At 37.4% G+C, this 23072-nt stretch overlaps 1 protein-coding gene across 4 annotated transcripts in view; it reads left to right on the forward strand.

Annotated features, from left to right (window-relative positions):
* Positions 1-23072, forward strand: part of SPIRE1 (spire type actin nucleation factor 1) — a 206069-nt gene that overhangs the window by 24898 nt on the left and 158099 nt on the right. For all 4 annotated transcript variants that reach the window (XM_072734854.1, XM_072734851.1, XM_072734852.1 and 1 more), the window contains exon 2: positions 4208-4242. In XM_072734854.1, coding sequence (XP_072590955.1) covers positions 4208-4242 — 35 coding nt within the window. The remainder of the gene's footprint in view (positions 1-4207; positions 4243-23072) is intronic.

The following is a 23072-nucleotide window of genomic DNA, read 5'->3' on the forward strand; positions in this document are numbered from 1 at the left end:
TTGACTTTTTCATGGACCGTGTCTTCATATCCTGTAACAAATCACTGCTGTTGTGGCTTAAAACAACACAAAATTATTAGCTAGTTCTGGTGGTTAGAAGTCTGAAAATGGGTCTTGTGGGCTAAAATTGAGGTATTTACAGGGCTGTATTCCTTCTGGAGGCTGCAGGGGAGAATCTGGTCCCAGCCTCTTTCAGCTTCTAGAGACTTCCACATTCCTTGCCATATGTCCTTGCATTCACATGGTTCCAGTCTTTGCTTCCATCATCACAGTTCCTTCTTGGACTCTCCTGCCTCTCTCTCATAAAAAGCTCCTCATGATTACATTGGCCCTGCCTGGATAATGTACCAAAATCTCCTAATTTCTAAAGCCTTAACTTAGTCACAGTTGCAGTCACTTTGCTTTGTAAAGTAGTGTGTTCACAAGTTCTGTAGACTTTATAGTCTTTTAATTTATGGGTTGATTATAGAGATTGCCATTTCAGGCTTTCTTATTTTCAGTTTTGAGTAATAATTGATGAATTCCCATTATCCCAGCCTGAGCCATTGCTGAGCTCCAGCTGTTTGACCAATGAGTGTCATCATCCTGGACACCGTCACATAAGTAATTGGGGGGAAGGTATGATGTATTAGGAAGTTCTGCAGAGAGGTATAAAGTAAAAGGTGGTGGCTTTTAAACATCTTAATGGAGTATAAAAATGAGTTGAATTTTATGATAATTTTTCATATGATTTAGCTACTTTTTAATTTCAAAATTGATACCTCTTTTACGTGGTTATAATCCTAGTAAATATATTTTCCTATGCCAGTTTTCCTTAGGACTTTATTTTAGTGTATCTACAACTCTTGTCTCTCCACAGGGTTAATAATGGTAAGCTTAGCCACCATTTGCTGAGCCTCTGCCATAGGCATCATGCAGAGCCCTTCAAAGCATTTTTTTTCGTTTAATTTTCACATAAGCCTCATGAGGTAGATATTATTCTCTTTTTTTGTAGATGAGAAAGTGGAAAGCTCTGGAAAGTACTTTAAAATCCTATAACACAGTTAAGTATGGAAGTGAGATTTGAATCTGGGACTGCCCCAATTCTAAAGGCTTGCCCCTGCTCTTCTGTACCCACTGCCTTCCCAGGGCAACTAAAGTTGGCTCAGTGATTGTCTGCTTTCAACTCAGGTTGTGATCCCAGGGTCCTGGGATTGAGTCCCTGCAGGGAGCCTACTTCTCCCTCTGCCTGTGTCTCTGCCTCTGTGTGTCTCATGAATAAATAAATAATATCTTAAAAAAGCAATATGAAACCTTGGTAGGCCTACCATCGGCATAGTTTACTTGACCTGTGGTAAATGAAGTCCTAAGATTATAGGTTTTAGAGGGATTCTTTAGGTTTGGTTCTGGAAAACAGGGATGGTTCACCTTTGAAGAAGGACTCAAAAATTGTCAAATGAAAATTTCTTTGTTGCTCTACTGGCAGTTTCCAACTGCTAAATCAAGGAATACAATTCCCCATTTCTCCATAAACAATATTATAATGGGTAGGTAGCTACGATAGCACATCTCTAGTCCCCTTCCTGAACCCCACTGGTCCCTGTAAGTGGGAATGGGAAGACAGGATAACAAAACCACAACAATGCTCGTGACAAGGGTCAGGAGTCTTGGAGTTTACTTTAGCCCTGTCATTTTGCGCAAGGAATTTGACTTACTCATCTATAATATGAATGGATTGGGCAGGATCATTTCCAAGGTTCCTTAAAGCTCTGCTGTCATATAATTGGGATTTTTTGATTCCTGGGTCAGAGTCTGGGCAGGGATTTGGGTGGCAGAGTGGTGTAGGTGGTCAAGCACTTCATACTTAACCACATTTCCATAGTTGCATGATTTAATCACCAGCTCAAACTGAATAACCAGAAGTGGTGGTGCACTCCCACAAAAATTTTTGGTACTCTTTATAGAAAAGCATTTTCATTTTTATAATATAGGTCATCATAAAAATCTATTTCATAAGACTTGTGCCATTTTGACATCAGTCTGTCATCCTTTAAGTACTTCATTACTTTCTGGTGCAAAAAGGTGTTCCAGCTTATCTTGTAATTTCCTTGTCCCATCCTTGGAGTCAGCCAGTCCCCTGAGTACTGATTCCTTTGAGAGTGTGCTCTTGCAAAATGGGGTGCTATTACTTCTCCCTCTTTTGAAGGAAGAGCTAGGAAGTATGTTTTTTTTTTAATTTGTTAGTACCCCTAATTCTGGTTCACCACCATAGGGCTCTTTGTCTCCTTCCAACATGGTAGGCTGGTATGGTCCTTCTCCCTCAGCTTATGATTCCCAGCAACATCAGCATATTTGTTTCTCAGTGCTACAATATATATAAAACAGGTTCAACTCAAAAATTGTCAAATGAAAATTTGTTTTTTCTGAGCTTTACTACTACCAACAACAAACCTACCACTTTCTTTGCAATTCTTTTTATCTTAAGAATCTGTCATACTGGAGATATACATCCTTGTACTCTCCAAGAGTTACTCTCTGTTGGGTTAACGCCGTATTTCTCCTCCCTCCCTCCCTGCTTCCTCTTTCCCTCCTTCCTTTCGATAGAGTAGATACTCTAAAAGTTTGTTGAGAGGTAGTCTGTGCCCTTCTTCAAACCTGTGTTCACAGTTTTCCTAGGTTAAGCTAATCACCTTTGGGGGTCAAGGATAATTATTCTACCCAAAGCACTAATGTTCTGAGCAGTCATATGTATATATAAATAAAATATATGGTAGGGGCACCTGGTTAAGAGTTGCCTTTGGCTCAGGTCATGATCCCAGGGTCCTTCAATGGAGCCCCACATCAGGCTCCCTGCTCAGAGAGTAATCTGCTTCTTATTCTCTGCCTGCAGCTCCCCCTGCTTGTCCTCTCTCTTTTTCTGTAAAATAAATAAAATCGTAAAAAGTATATATATGATACTTAAGTCTGTAATATATAGTTTCACTTAAAAATAATAAATATGTAGTTATTCATCAAACCAAAGTATATAAAACCATTATATAGTAAACTCATTTTATCTCTATATTTATTGCTCGTATATAATTTTAACTTTTATTTATTGCTCATATATCATTTTTAATCCACAGAACCCACGGTCCCTTGTTTTCTGGTCTCAGTTTCTGCCAGTACTTAGGATCATTAGGTCATCAGAAATTGTGGATTTCAGTTTTTCCATTTTAAGAGTTGGGAGGCACATAAAAAACGTTGTTTTGTTTGTTTGTTTGTTTTTTGGTGGTATCATCATAAACTGTAAGGTGTATAAATTCTCATTAAGCATTAAAGAAAAAACAGGCTGCTGAAACAACCATTCTGGGCTAGGGCTAGATATTGAAGTCGGAGGCTGGAGAGAGGAAGCACTTTGGGGGAAAGAGTGTTGTTGGAAGGAGGTAGAGGTTAATGTATGTTTGAACTGAGGACAATGAAATTTGAGAAGTGTGAACTGAGGAAATTAAATGTTTTAGTACCCAATATAAATGCATAACCTATTCTTTTTGTTAAAACTAATTAATAAGTGATCTTTAAAATAGCTGGTTTTTATTTTAAAAGTATATGTTTTATTCATCCAAATTGACAGAAATATATAATTGTACATGTTCCTTGCAATTATGTCTCAGTGAGCAGAAAATATTGATGTTGGAACAACCATATATTGTTCAATTATAGTTATTCTTTAATAATGTGCTTTTGTCTAATCTTACCAAAGAACAACCATTATATATTAAAGAAAATAGTAGTTTGAGGCATTTATACTTTCATTGAAATGATCACTGTACCTTTAAACTAGAATATATATTTGGAAAAAAGCCCAAGAGTCTTAAAATTTTTTGAAGGTATTTTAGAGTATTTTAAAAGGTACCTTTTAAATACCTTTAATGTTTTAAAAAGTAAGACTTTAATAAAAGTATTTTTATTTTACTTTCATTAACTTATATATGCATAGTAAAATATGTGTGTTTTAAATCTTATTACAGTTGAGTATTTTCTTCCTATCTTCCTGCTTATTATTTTCTTATGGACCTGTATAAACAAATCTCTAAGCAGGACCTTCTAGAATATCAGCCATTGTAGCACCTTCTATTTGCATAGATTTTCATAGATATAATGAAGCTATCTATGGCAAGGTAGCTCAAGTATTTATCAGTGATAAGCTAAAATCCTTTGGAAGTAACTTTGTGTATTTTTATTACAGGTAAATTGGGATATTCACATTGTACAGAAACAGAGGTAAGAGAAATACTCAAATATTTATTAGTAAAGTAGCTTTACAGTTCTTTAGATTAACTTAAGTATTGAATTATATCTCATGGGTTTTGGTCTTCTGAAAACGTTGTGTTGAGAGCAGGTATACATCTTTTACATTTAAGAAGAGTAAAATGTGAAAAAATCAGTTATCTTCCCCATATATATGTGTGTGTGTGTGTGTGTGTGTGTGTGTGTGTGTGTTTTAGGACTTTATTTTTAAGTAATCTGCATACCCGGTGTGGGGTTCAAACTCCCAACCTTGATATTAAGAGTTGCATGCCCCACTGAATGAGCCAGCCAGGCCACCCCTCTTGCCCATATTTTTAAAATGCCAGCATGTGTTAAAAAGATTAGCTTAATCATGGCTTTAAAATTTTCTCATGTTATTATGTGTGAAATTGAGATACTAAGATTCAGAGCCCTTAATAAGAAATAGTTCAAGTTCAGTTTTTTTCATAATCTAACGTGTCATAATAAATATATCATTTAGATGTGTTGAGCTCCTCTGGAGCTACCTTGGTGTAGGAAAAAAAAATAGGGGCTTGGAAACAATATTTCAGTAAGTTCAATAATGAATTAAATGCTTTGTTATTTGTATAAATAGGTTAGTACTTTTTAATAATTTAGTTCAAAATTCTGATAGTGAACCTTAAGGAATTTCCACATGATTCTGTATTCCTTGCAGGAGTTTCAAGGGTAGCACTGAGATGCAGTGGTAGCATCCATGAAGTATGTATATCTGGTGTTCTTTTCAGATACTGTTGCATCATTTTTACATTAGGAGTCTTGGGTCTTTGTTGATGGCAATGCCTAAATAAAGGATTTAAGAAGTTATTTTTCTAATTTCATAATGCGTCTACATGTTGATGTGGATTTTAGTAAATTTCAACTGTTTTAAGTAAAATGCAAGCTTCCTAAGGGATTGTATTGTGTAATAAAGAAGCAAAAATAATTTCTTTTTTGCATTCAGAACTTATACAACTTTATATTTTCAACTTTGGAAGTAGAGATAATTTTTTTTTTCCAAAGTAGTTCTAAAAATAAGAAAGAACTTCATTATTTTTAAAGTAGAACTTAATATTTTTATATTGTGAGAATTTTTGGTGTACTGTTCAATGTAATATAAAGGAATGGGATTTGATTTGAGTCAGAAAATATAACTTCTGTCTGGTTTCCGATATGCGTCTTTCTAGCTATGTAATTTTGAGCTGTTTTTTCTCCTGCTGTCCTACAACTTTGGCTTTCTTATGTATAAAATGTTAATCATAATTTCTATTGACCTCATGGGTTGTGTGAAATTTTAAAGAGCAGGTATATGTGAAACTGTTATACAAACCCTGAAGACACTGTTTTATACAAACACACACAGAGACACACATGTATATCAGGATGACTATGTCTCATTATTGTCTTATTATGTTGTAGCATGATAAAATCAGCATTGTCGTAGCATTTTGTTTAGTACTCACTTTGTATAGGAATGCCACTCATTTTCTCTCTGTAATCTCCTAATTAGTAGCCCTTATTCTTTGACCTATACCTTGGATAACCAAAAGAATTGGAATCTAAACAACTCTCTTTCAGGATATTTTAAAAATAACTATTTGAAGAGAGAAAATCACAAGAATGTAGAAAGTTCAATCCTATTACTTAGTTAACAGCTCAGAGTATTTTCTAGGGGGTAAGAGTGATTATAGTTACCTCTGGTGAAGAGACTGGAATTATGGATGGTGATTTATCTCTGTTTGGACTTTTTTAAAAAATGAGAACGTCTCTGTATTTGTTAATTAAAATAATAAAAAGGAGAGGTAGTAGAGTAAGTGGGAACTACTTTTTCAAGAATTTTGGTGACTTCAGAGAAAGGAGACCACTTAAGTAGAAAGTTTCATTTTTTAGGGAAGATGGTACATTTGGCGGGGTGGGGGGTGTTGGTAGTTAGGGAAGCAAGAGAGAGTAAAGTTGGAATCCAAGTTAGAGAGTGGGTAACTGCTGAAATCAGATGTAGGACTTCCTCTGGTTTGACTAGAGTGGTATTTCTCCAAGTGTGGTGGTAGGGCTCTTGGGGATTCCTGAAACCCTTTCAAGGTCAGACTGTTTTTGAAGTAATATTAAGACGTAACCTGCTCTTCTGCTTTCATTCTCTTGAGGGGACAGTGGTATTTTCCTTGGCTACATGACTGTGTAACTATGAATGTCATACCAGACCTCAGAAGCAAATACAAGATCTAGCTGGCTTTTATTAAGCATGACTTTTAAGAGTTTTCCAAAAAATGTAAAACAATACCACCCTTTAATAATACCACCCTGTTTCTTTTTTTAAATAGAGGGTGTTTTTTTCCCATAAAAGTGTTACTTATATTAACGTGTTTAATATTTTTAAATGATTTAAGTGACTTGATTTAAAAATTTCTCAGTTTAAAATTTTAATACAAGAGATGTTGATAGATTATGACTCACACACATAAAAGCTCCTTGGATTCCTCAATAATTTTTAGCATGTAAAAGGGTCCATAGACCATAATCTGAGATGCAGACCCCAATCTGTAGATGTGTAGAACTGTGAAGGGCCCTGGAACAGGTGGAGTAGCATGTCGTTTACTCCACACTGTGGTGCAGGGCTATACCAGGGTGCAGGCCTATACCAGGGTGCGGTGGCTGTGTGTGCTTTGGCCTGGACCCCAGCTCTACCCTTCCGTCACTTCTTGGCCTCAAGATTCTTTATCTGAAAGACAGATTGTTGTGAATGCACAGAGTTTAGCATAAAGCCTGGCTTAATGAATGTAGCCTCTTCTTCTTAGTTGGGAGGTATATAGTTTTCTGGGTTGGAGAAAGTCATCTTCTTAAGCAAGACGCCTAGACCATTAGGAGCCTCAGGGTGACTGGTAGGGAAAGCAAAAATCCCTTTATCTTTCTGGGCCTTCAGGACCCTCATTAAGACGTATAACTAACTGTTCAACTGTGTATTTTAATGGTTTTTGTAGTACATAGAAATCATATTATGAATTATTTTCTAGTTTTACTTTTAATTCTCTTTTTAATACTTTTCCTATATTCAGAAAAACCAAACAAAATTATGAGTTTAGAGAAAGCAAGGGAGGCCATACCTAGGCATTCAATCAACTTTTATGTGATTTGGTACCTCAAGGTAGCTTAATGTTTCTAAAAGATCAAATATTATACCTTATTTCTCACTGTTTGGTAAAAAATCTTTTTAAAGATTTATTTGAGAGAGAAAGAAAGAGCATATGAGCATGTGGGAGTGGCGGGGGAGGAGCAGAGGGTGAGAATGCCCAAGCAGACTCCCTGTTGAGCAGTGTCCCCCATGCAGGGCTCCATCTCATGACTTAAGAGATCATGACCTGAGCCCAAAGCAGACTCCCTGTTGAGCAGTGTCCCCCATGCAGGGCTCCATCTCATGACTTAAGAGATCATGACCTGAGCCCAAACCAAGAGTCCCATGCTCAACTGACTGAGCTACCCTACCCAGGTGCCCCTGTTTGGAAAATTTTTTTTGTGTGAAGATTTTATTATTAGTTTTTAATTTTATTTATTATTTTATTTATTTATGAGGGACACAGAGAAGCAGAGACCTAGGCAGAGGGAGAAGCAGGCTCCATGCAGGGAGCCTGACGTGGGACTCAATCCCTGGACCAGGGACCACGCCCTGAGCTGAAGGCAGACATTCAACTGCTGAGCCACCCAGGTGTCCCTGGAAAATTTTTTTAATGTACTCAATTATACCAGTAGTTTCCAGCATTTGAACTCATTAAGGAAAATTTTTCATATAATTTGGTTCAAAAGACAAAAATTTTTACTTTAATAGGCAATTTAATTTTTTCCTACATCTCTTCCATTTTTTGAAAGTATAATTTACATACAGTAAAATTTACCCTTTTCAATTACAGTCTTTCAAATTTTGACAGATACTCAGTTGTGCTAACCGTCTCCATAATCAAGTTCTGTCATTACCCAAACTCCACGGGTGCCTCTTGGTGGTTACTCCCTTACCCTTCACCCCTCCTTTGGGCCCTGTCTACTGCTGATCTGGTCATTTATAAACTCTCAAAAGACTGACCTGTACCTGTGGGTACACTGACCTGTACCTGTGGGTACTTGTCCATCAAGGAGACAGTTCTGCTTCACAGAGCTTAGGGGAGCTTTTTACTCTCATTTTACAAGTTTTTCTTACTGCCATTATTTAAATAATTTTTGTTTCACTTTTATATTTGAAGAAAGTTGCAAAGCACTTAAAAATGCCACAACATAAAGGATTTAAATTTTTAAGTATTTTAATTGAAGCATTTTCATTGTTGTAAATTTTTAGATTTCATCACGTTCCTGTTTTCTATTAACCACCACTAATTATGAGGCACTGAGGCCTTTTCCCTTTAGCAGGAAAGGTTAAATGAATAACTAGAACAATCCTGTTCCTGTGGTAGGTGAGCTGTGTTTTAAGTGGAATAGATTAAAGCATTATATAAAGTTAAATTAACTTTTGTCAGTACTTTAATCTTGATAAAGCTTGTTTATAAAAATTGTAGCATAGCAGAAAAATGTAATCTTTAATGAGGGAAACTTTCTTCCTCACATCTTAGGAATAGATTTTACATATACTGAATATAACATTAATTTAATCCTCGTAGCAAATTTAGAAACAAACTCTAGAAAGCGAAGGAATAGAGAGGTTATGTAACTTGCCCAAGGCCATATAGCTAGCATGTTGCAGAACCACTTCCCTTTACCTTTCATTTGTTTGTCTTTATCCAGCCTTTGTTTATCTGCATTGTAAGGCATCTGCATAGTGCTAAAAATTAGTTTAGTGCCCCACGTGGGGCAATGAAATGACTGATGTCTCATTATTCTGTATGTGTCTCTTACCTGTGACTACAGTTCCTGGCATTATGTAGCCAGGGGACTGTTGTCCTGTTCAATGGTAGAGTGGGTGAAGGAATGATTGTAGTCCCTAACCACCCCCTCTTGGCCCTCCACAGGTTAGATGAACATAACGAGTTCTGTACTATAGTATATAGTAATTTGTGAAGTAATCTGATTCTAACTTAATCAGGATGACTCAAGAGTTGTTCTATATATTTGAAACTTCTGGGAAACTAGACCTAGAATTAGTCTGCCTTGTAGGGGAACCCAAAGATCTTGAGAATGAGCCAAGAAATATATCAGTGTCTTATACTTACTCCATTCTGATTATATACAGTTTTTGCCACAAACAGGACTATATGAAATTTTTTTGTTTCCTGAGCAGCCTAATAAACTGCCAAAGGTAGTATGTGGGAGTTTGCTGCTCTAACACAGTATTTAAAAATTCCCATTTTGTGTTTAGCTAAATCAGCCTACTTCCCTTTTGATTTCACCTCTGGCTCATGCACTCTGTGGCAGTTGGGTGAGTAAGATCTTTTGTAATTGACATTTGATAGCCATTAGTTGATTTTAAAAGTAACTCAAAAATGTAACTTGAATTAGTATGTACAGTTGACTCTTGAACAGCATGAGGCTTAGTTGAAAATTCATGTGTAACTTTTGACTCCCCAGAAAGTTAATTGCTGATAGCTTACTGTTTATTGGCCAGAAACCTTACCAATACCATAAACAGTCAATTAACAGAGACCTTTTATATGTATTATATACTATATTATTATTATTATAATAAAGTAATAGAAAATGTTAAAGTCATAGGAGAAAATATGTTTATAGTATTGTACTATATTTAACTGAAAAAATATAGTATAAAGGGACCCATGCAGTTCCAACCCATTTATTCAAGGGTCAGCTATAATATTTTTATTAAAATATTTGCATTTATGCATAATTTTAGCTGCTTAATGAGCCTATTTAAATGACTGCGAAATTAGTATTAAATACCAAACTAAATCTTAAAGCTGAAACAAAAAGACAATTACTGTCAGATCTGCTCTTTCAGCAGAAGGCCTTTTCTGATTTTAGGCCTTACTTTAAGGTTTTATAAATGGAATTGCAGGACAAGAAGTTAAAATAATGATGTATGTTCTATAAAAGGATTAGAAGAATAAGCTCCATTAACTGCTGGTAAGAACAGCTTTTTCTCCTTGGTCAGCAGGCCCAAGAAATGGGAAGGATGCTCACATTCTGCTTCCTGTGCTTTTGTTTTGTGTGTGTGTGTGTGTTTTAGTTTTTTTTTTTTCTTCCTGTGCTTTTGGATTAAAAACCCCAAACATACCTGAATTTACATGGCTTTTTGGTTGACTTTAAGTGGTTGGAAATTAGTTTATGGTCCTCAGAGTAAGTTGTGTCTACCTCTGAGTTGCTGATTCTAAGTGTGAGTGTTAGTAGAGGTTGGTAGTGACTTATTAATGGTGTGATAAATAGATAATATCCTTAGATTACCATGTGTCATCAGATAGAGACCAGCACATTATGTTATTACTTGTTATGTTTGAGATTCAGTTCTCGCTCCCTGCCTTTCTCCTTCTCCCTGCCCTTTTCTCCCTTCCTCTTTTCTCCTCTCTCTCATAACATTTATTATCAAAGTGTCTGTGTTGTAGTGATAGATGTCTTAAATACAACATGGTTTGACCATAGGGTACAGAATTTATACAAGTAGTGCTCCTTTGTATAGTTTTTACTATATTAAAGGACCAATAACAGGATTTTAGAATAACCCAAATTATCTGGGAGTAAACATAGTATTCTTGAAGGAGCAGAAAGTTTACCCTGCAGGTATCTGAAGCACCTCTATGTACTTTGATGATAGAGTAGGAAGTTTTCTTAATGATTCACCTTATCAGGAAGCTATATCAATCTGTCTTAGTTAAAAGTTTAAATATTTAATAAAATAGTGTCTTTCAGCACAGACACTACAGTGCTGAAGGATCAAAGTGGGAAGGGCCTAGGTACTTGTTCAAAGTACCTTTAATCTTTGCAGAAATGATATGTATTTGTTGTAAAAATTAGAACATCACAGAACGATACTAAGAAGAAAGTAACACTTTATATCCTACCATCTAGTGGTAATGGCCGTTTATTCTTTTAGACATTTCTTCCCATATTTACATAACGAAGTTGACTTATTCATTGAGCATCCGTTGTGTGCTTCTCTCAGAGATACATGTGTCTTTGCATAAATCCCTGGGTGGCGCAGCGGTTTGGCGCCTGCCTTTGGCCCAGGGCGCGATCCTGGAGACCCGGGATCGAATCCCACGTCGGGCTCCCGGTGCATGGAGCCTGCTTCTCCCTCCGCCTGTGTCTCTGCCTCTCTCTCTCTCTGTGACTATCATAAATAAATAAAAAATTAAAAAAAAAAAAAAAAAAGAAATTAGCCAGACTGAGGGAGAAGGTTTAGATACGTGAATGGAAATTTCCAAGCAGAAGAAAGTCACAGTTAGGACTCTTTTTTTTTTTTTTTTTAAGATTTTATTTATTTATTCATGAGACACAGAGAAGCAGAGACACAGGCAGAGGGAGAAGCAGGCCCCATGCAGGGAGTCTGACATGGGACTCAATCTCTGGTCCCCAGGATCACACCCTGGGCTGAAGGCAGTGCTAAACCACTGAGCCACCTGGGTTAGCTACAGTTAGGACTCTTAAGAGATCAAACGGCTTTTGAAACTGACAGAACACCAGGATGTCTGAAGCATAGAGAAATATGAGGGAGAGTTGTAGGAAATGTAGGGAAGGCAATGTGGTGCTGGATCTTACATGTCATATTAAAGATAAGACATAGATTCAGTTTCTCTTTAAGAGAAGAAACATTTCTGTCTGAAATTTTCTTCTGTTTCCTAAGGTCATTCTTTTTTCAATGTGCATTCTTCATTTGCCGTTTGCCTGTATTCTTCTTTCAAGAAGTATTTTTATATATGTATTTTATCAGTTTATTGCATCATTTCATGAAATTGTTATTGTACGTATAAGTGCTATTGATTGCATGGGTTTGGGAACAAACCTTACAGACAAAATTAAAAAAAAAAAGTATAAGCATGTTTAAGGTAAGCATATGGCTCACCTGGTGCCTACTCATGGCTAGCAGTTGTCGTGGAGACCAGTCAGCATAATCTAGAGGGACTGGGGAGTGTGAGATGGATACTTAGCTAGAGAAAGGCTAAGCGAGCTTCACTGTTTTGTACAGTGTCTCTTGTCATCCCTCAATTTGATAGAGATTTTTTATTGCATTTGGCAGATATTGTAAAATACAGTTTAAAAAAACTCTATCAGTAAAATTAGGTAATTGGTGTTTTGATAATTCCCTAATTTTTTTGATGATAATGCTTTCTTAATTTTTTGTGACAGCTTTATCAAGGTCTAATTCACAGAATATAAGTCAGCTATTTAAAGTGTGTAATTTAATGTTTTTGGTATATTCACAGAATTAATATAACCATCACCACACTCCCTTTTAAAACATTTTTGTCACCTCTGAAAGACATCCAGTACCTTCAGCTATCATCCAGCATTCCTCAGTACCACCACCCCAAACAACAACTAATTTAATTTCTATCTCTATAGATTTGCCTATTCTGGATATTCCATATAAGTGAATTATATAATAAGTGGTCTTTTGTGCCTGACTTACTTTAGCACAGTGTTTTCAAGGTTCATCCATGTAATAGCATGTATCACTACTTCATTCCTTTTTACTGCTGAATATCCAACTATAAGGATATTCCGTATTTTGTGTATCCTTTCATTAGTTGATGGACATTTGAGTCACTTCCACCTTGGCCGTTATGAAGAATGCTCCTATAAACATTCTTTGACAAGGTTTTATGTGGACTGAGTTTTGATTTCTCTTGGTTATATGCCTAGGAGGAGAATTGTTGGGTCAACTGGTAATTCTGTGTTTTAACTTTTGAGGAACAGCCAAACTGTTTACCAAAGTAGCTCCATCATTTGACATTCCTACCCAGCAGTATCTGAAGGTTTTGATTTCTCCACATCCTCACCAATACCTGCTGTTACGTGACTTTTTGATTCTGGCTATCCTGGTGGGTATAAAATGGCATCTATCTCATTTGGTTCTGATTTGCATTTCCTTGATTATTAATGCTGTTGAGCATGTTTTCATGTGTTCATTGGTCATTTGTGCATCTTTCTGTTCATCTTTGCCTATTTTTAAATTGGGTTGTTTATCTTTCTATAGTTGAGTTGTGATAATTCTTTATGTATTCTAGATTGAAGTCCCTTATCAGATATGTGATTTGTAAGTATTTTCTCCTATTCTGTGGGCTTTCTTTTCATTTTCTTGATAGTATACTTTTAAGCACAAAAGTTTTAATATTGATGAAGTTTAAGGTATCTATTTTTTCTTTTGTTGTTTGTGTTTTGGTATCTTAAGAATCTATTGCCAAACGGAGATCATGAACATTTACTTTGTGTTTTCCTCTTAAGAGTTTTATAGTTTTGGCTCTTATACTTTGCTGGTCTTTGATCCATCTTCAATGAATTTTTGCATAGGATCTGAAGTAAATAAGTGACCAACATCATTCTTTTGCTCGTGGATATCCAGTTGTCCTAGGACCATTTCTTAAAGAGACTATTTTTTCCTCATTAAATAGTCCTGGCACCCTTGTCAGAAATCAGTTGACCATATATCTCTGGGTTTATTTCTGGACTCACAGTTCTGTTCTGTCATGCCAATGCCATGCTGTCTTAAGCAATTTCCATTTCTTCATAGTAAATTTTGAAATCCAAAAGTATGAGTCTCCTAGACTAGTTCTTTTTCAAGACTATTTTGGCTCTCCTGGGTCCCTTGTATTTCTTATTTTATTTTTTTTAAATTTATTTATTTATTCATGATAGAGAACGAGAGAGAGAGAGGCAGAGACACAGGAGGAGGGAGAAGCAGGCTCCACGCCGGGAGCCCGACGTGGGACTCGATCCCGGGACTCCAGGATTGCGCCCTGGGCCAAAGGCAGGCGCTAAACCGCTGAGCCACCCAGGGATCCCCGGTCCCTTGTATTTCTGTATGAGTTTTAGATCAGCTTGTAAATTCTACAGAGAAGCTAGGTGGGATTCTGATACGAATAGCATTGAATCTGTAGATGCCTTTAGGTAGTATTGCCTTTTAACAGTGCTAAGCATTCCAATCCATGAACACAGGATATCTACCCATTTACTTAGAAGTTCCTCAGTTTTTTTCAATGACTTTTTAGTTTTCAGAGTTTAAGTTTTCTTCTTACATTGTCAAATTTATGGGTAAAAATGTAAAATACTTAATTCTGACATTATTTGTCAAGTACTTTCATTTATAGACTCCATGCTAGATGTAGGGAATGCAGTGCTGTCCTTAAGAATTTTTATGTTGCTTGAGTACTGCCTTTATAAAATAAAAAAAAGTTGGTTTATTAGTAATTTTAATAAAAAGTACCACATGGTTTTACATAACTGAGGAAGAGATCAGAACCTGAGCTTGTTTGATCAAACCACATTCTTTCTAGTTTTACTCTCTTCTTCCCATAGTTGTTGAATTAAAATACTTGCCCACTAGCCACACAGAGTAGCAAATGAACACAGTTGTAGCAGTCAAAAATATTTAAAAGGTATCTCTCAAAGGATCTTGTAGTGGATCCGTTTTAAAAGTTATAACAACACTTAATAAAATTTTCAAAATTTCCTTTAATTTTTCATTCCTTATAGCTTTTTTGGAGCTCTCCCCTTACATCTACCCTCACACAAAACCACCTCACCCATCCTGGAGCCCTTTTCCTGGAGCCCATCGTGTCTGTCATCTTCACTCTCCCCTGTATTCTTTCCATTTCAGCTGGTACCTAGATTCCCCACTCCAAAAGAGAGTCCTGAGTCACGGAGGGATGTCCTTTTCCTTGCCCCGATCCTATCCTCTTTTTCCTGACATTGATCTCATGTCTTTCTTCTTGATAGTCTCCGTTCTGTATTGTGGACATTTTAGAAACTGGCCTGACAAAAGTAAAATTCTCCATGGATACTGGGGAAGGGAGAGAAGCTGATACATGGCCTTAAAAAGACCATGCTGTGCAGCCTCTCTATTTTGCCTTTTTTTTTTTTTTTAAGATTTATTCATGAGAGTCACAGAGAGAGGCAGAGACATAGGCAGAGGGAGAAGCAGCCTCCCTGCAGGGAACCTGATGCAAGACTCAATCCGGGACTGCAGGATCATGCCCTGAGCCAAAGGCAGATGCCCAACCGCTGAGCCACTCAGGCATCCCATCTATTTTGCTTTGATCGTGTTGATTATATGAATATGAGTCTCAATTCTTTTTTTTCCTTTTTTTTTTTGCTCTGAGTTGAGCTCCTTCCCTTTTTTTCCTGTGGCTGCCCCTAAATTTCACTGTCCATAGGGGAAAGTGATACCTTTTTGAGTAGGGCAGAAAACAAAAGACTGTGGGCACTGGCTCTAATTTGGCATTGTTTTGGACACAAATACTCTCCCTTTAATCTAGAGGCAACACTTCCTATTTCCTTAAAATGTTACTTACATAAATTTTGCCTTATTAAACTTGGGATTTTATTTTTTCCTTCTGTATAGTTAATAAAATTAGGTGGTTAATACCACCAAGGTAATAAAAAGGAGCAAGACAGTCATCATTTGCATGATTTGATACTTTTCTTATTATTTTCAAATATACTATTTTGTAACTACTCTGTAGCTTACACAGGAAAGATTGAATAAATTAATTAAAAACAGGTCAAAAATCTGTATTTGTGACTTGGGCCTGGGGTTTCATAGTATGGGCCAGTAGATATGACCTTGAATAGGGACTGCCAGGAAGTGTTGGAGGTGGCTGCTGCTGTTTTTACAGAGGCCGTGGTTACCAGACCTGACTTTACCTTGGTCAGTGAAGGGATAAGAGGAGAACAGAATGCTTAGAGGGAAAGAGCTGGCCAAAGAAATGAAGGAGATTGTGAAACTTACTTAAAATATCTAGTCAAAGAGCTAGTTATGTTTCTGTTTTAAATTTCTTTGTTCTGGAAGGAACACAGGCTCGATTAAGAATGGGAGATGGAGAGAATTCTGTAACCCATGACCAGCTATAAAAGGTTGCTAAGGAGATCCCTTTGAGAAGGAGCAGTATTTAAATGATTTGTTCCTGAACTCCTTCTAAAGGCCCAAAATGAAAGGCAGAGGGTGCTTTATTTCACTCCTTTAACATTTTAGGAAGCAAGTAAAGCAAGACTCTTTCCTTAAACACAGAAATCATTTGGTGTGGATAAAATTAATTTATGTTCTGTTAATGTTAAAGCTGTAAATATTTTATTGAAGTACAGGGCAGTGAGAAACGTATGGCTGGTAAACTTTCACAGATAGTGAAGTGATAATGTTGTGTTTTGGTGCCAATTACCAATTAAGTGTAATTTATTATTATACTTGGAAAATGTCATCTTAAAAATTTTAATTTCACATGAAGATCAAAGTGATAATTTCAAAGCATTACAGAGATTTTATTTAGTTTCTGCTTTTAATTGCATGTTGTATTCCATCTTCTTTCCCACCTTCCTGTTATTTAAACAAAAACTAAGGATAGAAATTTAGGGATGAAGGAGCCATTCTGTTCAGAACTGTTTAGAGCAGTGCCACCCAATAGAAATACAGTGATATAGGGATCCCTGGGTGGCGCAGCGGTTTAGCGCATGCCTTTGGCCCAGGGCGCGATCCTGGAGACCCGGGATCGAATCCCACGTCGGGCTCCCGATGCATGGAGTCTGCTTCTCCCTCTGCCTGTGTCTCTGCCCCTCTTTCTCTCATTCTCTCTCTCTCTCTCTCTCTCTCTCTCTGTGTGTGTGTGTGTGACTATCATAAATACATTTTAAAAAATTAAAAAAATACAGTGGAATATATGTAATTTAAATGTTTCTAGCAGTCACATTAAAAAGGAAAAAGAAACAGCTGCAATTAATTTCCATAACATATTTTATCTAACCCAGTATATCTAAAACATTATCATGTCAACATGTGATCAGTATGAAAATTATTAATGAACATATATTTTTGATACTTAAGTCTTTCAAATCTGGTGTGTATTTTACTTCAGCACTTCTCTCAGTTTGGCCTAGTCACACTTGGTTAAAAAGAGTAGGGAGAAGGAGGACTAGAAATGTTTAAGAAATGAGGAACTTGAAGGAATCAGAAAAGTTTTAGTCCTGAATCATCTTTAAAAAATCTATGAGGCTCAGTGGGGAGTAAATAACAGCATAGTGAGGGGCTTGTGTAAAAGTAAGGAGTAGATGCATATTCTCAAGGATACTGCATAGATTCTAGGTAGGCATGGGGTAGAGAGGTTTATGGACCTCTGAATTTAACCTGCTTAAGAAGTTGAAATGTGAGGGTAAGTGGTGAGGGAGAGTGAAAAGAACATAGGATCAATGGATTGTAGATTCTGGTGGAGTTGATACTAGAGTCAGATACTAGAAGGAGTGAGCTAGAAAGTTAAGGGAGGTTATCAAAGAGAGGGACCCTGAAATTGAAGCAATGGAAAGTTGCAGTTAACTGGTAATGAGGTCTGGGGTATTGCTGTGACAGGGAATGCCTGATGTCCTCCAGAAGAAAGATAAAAGGAGAGGTCACAGAAGTAAGAGGCTGAGGTGTTGAGAGGGTCATTTAACATCACCAAGAATTAAGAGGGGAGACTGACAGGAAACCAGCAGCTAAAATTGTTGAGCTAGGGGGTGCCTGGGTGGTTCAGTTGATTTAAGTGTCCACCTTGGGCTCAGGTCATGGTTCCAGGGTCCTGGGACCAAGACCCACAGCAGGCTCCCTGTTCAGTGGAGAGTCTGCTTCTCCCTCTCTTTCTGTCCCTTCTACTTCTCTCTCTCTCAAATAAATAAAATCTTTAAAAAAAGATAAAATTATCAAGCTATGATGAAATAACTGGGGGCTTTATAGATGGCAGCAACAGGGAAGGAGAGTAGGTATATGTATATGGTCTGGTGATGTAAGAGGCTTTAGGGAGGAAGGGAGAATGTGTGAGGAAGCATCAGGGAGAGCAAGGAGGACATCCCCAATTTTAGTCCCAGTGATTTGAGGATTATCACAGAAAGAACAGCCAGGAACAACATTGCCCTCTAGGAAGAGTCATGTTTAGGTTAGAGCAAGAAGGTGAAGGGGATCATTCAGAGAAAATGAAGATACAGGGTACTGTTAGTTCTGGAGAGCACGATGGAAGGGATTCAGGAGTTGGGGAGGGGTGAACCACAGGCCTAGAAGAGAGGAATACAGAATTGGGGAAATGGTCCATTATAGTATAAAGCAAATTATAAAACAGGTACCTAATGATCCAATATTTATTTAAAAAATATGCAAAGGATAAATATATTAATCTGATAGCAGTGATTGCCACTGGGGCATATGTATATATGTTCTTTTACATTGCTTGTATTTTTTAAGATTTCTAATGTGTATGTTTTGCTTTTGTGATAAGAAAACAAAGATACATCATGGGCATATTTGTGTGGGAGAGGGTGCTGTGAGGTGAACAGCTCTAAAACTGGAAACACACATTTTGCTTTTGTAGTCATGAGTGACTGCAGCACTCTGTTCCATTCCTCCATCCAGACCCAAGTCCAGTCCCATGACTGAGCTAGATGGGGGCCGGGGGAGCCAGAGCCGGGCTCATTGCCTTAAGGGCCTGGCCATAATTCAAGAGTGATAGTTAGCTGATTCCCATAAAATTTAATTTCGGGATCTCAGTTTTCAGCCAGGAGAGAAAAGTGAAATCAAGTTGAGCCAGGAAGCATCTATTGAAGGCAACTTGAAAGAAACATCGGATGTAAGGGGAAGTTAGCTGTTACAGGCCATTCTTAAAAGATAAATTGCTATTGCTTTTAAAGCTTTTCCATGAATATTGTTGAATTAGCATAATCCATTTTCAAGAAACAGGACCTTGTGATTGTCACAAGTTACTCAGGCAATTAGAAACTAGGAAGTTTACTCTTCATGAGTCACAGTTAAAGTGTGGTAGCGGAGCTGTCAGATCCAGTGCTGTTTTTATATCAGATGACTGCTGAGATAATTGAAATATTTTCTGAAATTTGTTTACCTTGAGCTAAGTAAAAAGCAAGTTGCATGTCCTAGCAAAATTATCTTTTATTCCATTATTCAGCAGGTGTGAGGGTAAGTCAGCGTTTTAATTATGTGTATAGTACTAATAAAAGGGAACATTAGATTGTTAATTATAAAAATCAAGTAATTAAAGGGAAAATTTTTTTTACTGGTTTTAATAAGGCAAGCAGCCCTGGAAACAAGCTAGACCAGGAGAGTAGCCTGGATAGGTACATAAACACCCCTCTTCATCCCCCTACCCGCTCCATAAACATAAAATTTACCATCTTAACCAGTTTTAAGTGTACAGCTCAGTAGTGTTAAGTTGTTGTTTCCCAATGGATCTCTAGAACCTTTTCAGCTTGCAAAACTGAAAGTCTGTTCCCATTAAACAACTCCGCATTTCCCCTCCCCCAACCCCTGGCATCCACCATTCTGTTTTCTGTCTTTATGAATTTGACTACACTATGTCCCACACCTAAGTGAGATCATATTTTATCTTTCTGTGATTGGCTTGTTCGGCTTAGCGTGACGACCTCAAGATTCATCCATGTGTCAGAATTTCCTTCCTTTTTAAGGTTGAATAGTACTTGGTTACGTGTGTATATTTTTTTTATCCATTCATCTGTTGGCAGTCATGTGGGTTACTTCTTCCCCTTGGCCCCTGTGAACAGTACTGCTATGAACGTGGGGGTGCAGCCATCGTAGACTTGAGCAGTAATGTGATCTGCTCTGGCTTTGTTCAGAAAATGCTTGACTCTGGCTCATCCCTTTCACACTGATAGATAAGCATAGACATGTTTCTGCTCTGTTCCTAATGTACACAAACTGGCAGTCAAACATTTGAAGAAATAAATGGCAGAACTAAATATATCATGCTGTAGACTCTGGGGACCATTATGTGGTTTACAGTGTGTTAACTCACACATGTATTAGAGCAATGGTCCTTTACTATGTGGGGATCATAGGCCTCATTGAAAATACGATGGAAAACAAACAAAAAAAAGAGAAAATCTGATAAAAAGTTTGGCATCTTCCCCAAAAAGAAGGCACACAAATATAATAAAAATGTTTACCTACAATGTAAGTAGTTTTGTTTGTTTTTAAGATTTATTTATTTTAGATGGAGAGAGTGCACAAGCGGGAGGGGCAGAGGAAGAGGGAGAGAGAATGCCAAGCAGACTCTGTGCTGAGCACGGAGCCCAATTAAGGACCTCAGGGTCCTTAATCTCAGGACCCTGAGGTCACGACCTGAGGCGAAAACACGAGGACACCCAACTAACTGTGCCACCCAGGTGCCCCTGACAATGAGTTCTTGAACTCCTGAGTCCCATGGAAGGATTTTATATATAACTAGGGCAGTGAGTGTTTTTATATTCTTTGCCTTATATTGGTGACTTAGAGTGCTCATCCTACAGTGATATTTGAGATATCATAGATTCAGTCTCTGAGCAGGCAATGCCACTTATACAAATTGTAGGCTACATGGCACTCAACATTTTCATCAACCTTATTTCATGGCAAGACATTTTCCCCAGCCTCTCCTGATTTCAGGTCTCTAGCAGAGTCCCTAACTCCTGGCTGCTTCTGGGTACAGAAATCAGGAGACCAAAAAAATAAAAAATAAAAAAATAAAATAAATTAAAAAAAAAAAATCAGGAGACCATAGAAATCTGTAGACCTTTATTGCTGTGTTTTCTGTTCTGTTTTGGGTCCATGGACATACTCCTCTTTTGAACATGGCTGTGTCTCAAAAACATTTAAAAATTTTATCTTCCATTTATTTGTAGTGTATTTATGGAATGACAATCTTAAAGAGTGAAGTCACAGAACTACCTTACTGAGAATTTACTTTCACTAAGAATAGTTCACTATGTGAACAAGATCCAGACCCAAAAAACTGCATCTTATGTGATTTTATTTCTAGAAAAGGAAATCTATAGAAACAAAATAGAGGGATGCCTGGTGGCTCAGCAGTTAAGCATCTATCTTCGGCTCAGGGCGTAATCCCGGGTCTGGGGATCGAGTCCTGCGTTGGGCTCCCTGCATGGAGCCTGCTTCTCCTTCTGCCTGTGTCTCTGCCTCTCTCTCTGTGTGTCTCATGAATAAATAAATAAAATCTTTAAAAAGAAAAAAAGAAAATAGATGAGTGATTTCTTGAAGTTGGGAGTTGGAAGAGGAATGAGTACAAACGGCCATGAAGTTGGTTAAAAAAAAAATGGCATTTGGAAATCTGATTGTGTTGATGGCTTTGCAATTTTGTAAATTTAATTTTAAAAATCACTGAATTGTATACTTTAAGTGAATTATACCTCAATAAGGCAGGTTAAAAAAAAAAGTTATGGGATTTGTCATAAGGACTCAGGAGTTAGCTTGAAGAAGCTACCACTGGTCAAATCTGGGAATATTTGAGTATAAGAAAAAATACTGACAGCAGGTAGACTTTGTTGCAGTATAAAATATTCTATGAGTTTTTTGACATAAATAATAAATGAATGGCAGAGAGGGGAAAGTTCTTTGCACTAGATTGCTAACTAATAAATGTAGAAGAAATGATGGTGAACATCATCATTTTCTAAATGTCCTGGCAATATTTGAGTTAGGCAAGAATCCTCGTTATTAAAACTAGCCAATGAAAATTTGCTGAGGACCATGCTGTTGACATAGTTCAGAGGAGCTCCCTATCAGTTAACATGTTGATTTCAAATGGAGAAACAATATCTGGAGAAATTTGGCAGAGCCTCTGTAAGTGACTACTTTCTTTTACTCTGCAACAATATCCAAAAAATTATTATAACAAATTTAGCCATTTTTTATTTTTATTTTTAAAAGATTTATTTATTTATTTTGGAGGGAAAGAGAGAGAATGCATGTCAGGGAGGGGCAAAGGGAGAAGGAAAGAGAGAGTCTTAGGTAGGCTCCACGCCCAGTGCGAGCCCAACATGAGACTAGATCTTAGCGCCTTGAGATCATGATCTGAGCCAAAATCAAGAATCAGTTGTTTAACCGACTGAGCGACTCAGGTCTCCCTAAATTTAGCTATTTAAAACAGTTTCATTTATTATATCATAGCTTCTGTGAGTCCGAAATTTCGGCATGTTGGGTCCTCTGCTTGGGGCCCAGTAAGACTCTAACCCAGGTGTTAGCCAAGGCTGGGTTACCTGGGGGCTCCACTTACAGAAGGCCCACTTCCTGCATATGTGCTTGTTGGCCACATTTAGGTCCTTGTGGTTGTAGGACTGATAGCCTGATTTTCTTGCTGGCCAGGGCTGGAGGATGCCCTCAATTCTTAGAGGCTGTGTGCAGTTCCTTGCCTCTCCAGCATGGTTACTTACTTCTTCATAGCCAGCAAGGAAGAAGGGGCTCCAGCAAGGCAGAAGCTACATCTTAGGTAATGTAATCATGTACTTAATAAAATACCTTGTCACTTTTGCTGTAGAGGCAAGTCGCAGGTTCTTCCCACACTCAGTGGAGGGGGTCAACAGGGTATAAACATCAGCAGGAGATGGGGATCATGGGGCACCTCAGAGTCTGTCTGCTGTGGTGATCAAAATTAACATTATTAGTATACACAAACAAACATCATGTGCCTCCTGTTAGGACACAGTATCATTTCCAAGGTATTCCTGCCAAGTATGTAGAACCCTGGCAAACAAGAGGGAGACCAAAAACCTGGCCTATGTTCTTCAAAAGTGTCATTGTCATGGAAGACAAAGGCTGAAGAACTTTCTAGATTAAAGGAGACTGAAGAGACATGATAATAGATGCAGTAGATGGCTCTGGGTTAGGAAAAATAGCTACAAAGGACAGA

The sequence above is a fragment of the Vulpes vulpes genome, chromosome 13, assembly GCF_048418805.1.
Source record: "Vulpes vulpes isolate BD-2025 chromosome 13, VulVul3, whole genome shotgun sequence".
NCBI classification, from domain to species: domain Eukaryota; kingdom Metazoa; phylum Chordata; class Mammalia; order Carnivora; family Canidae; genus Vulpes; species Vulpes vulpes.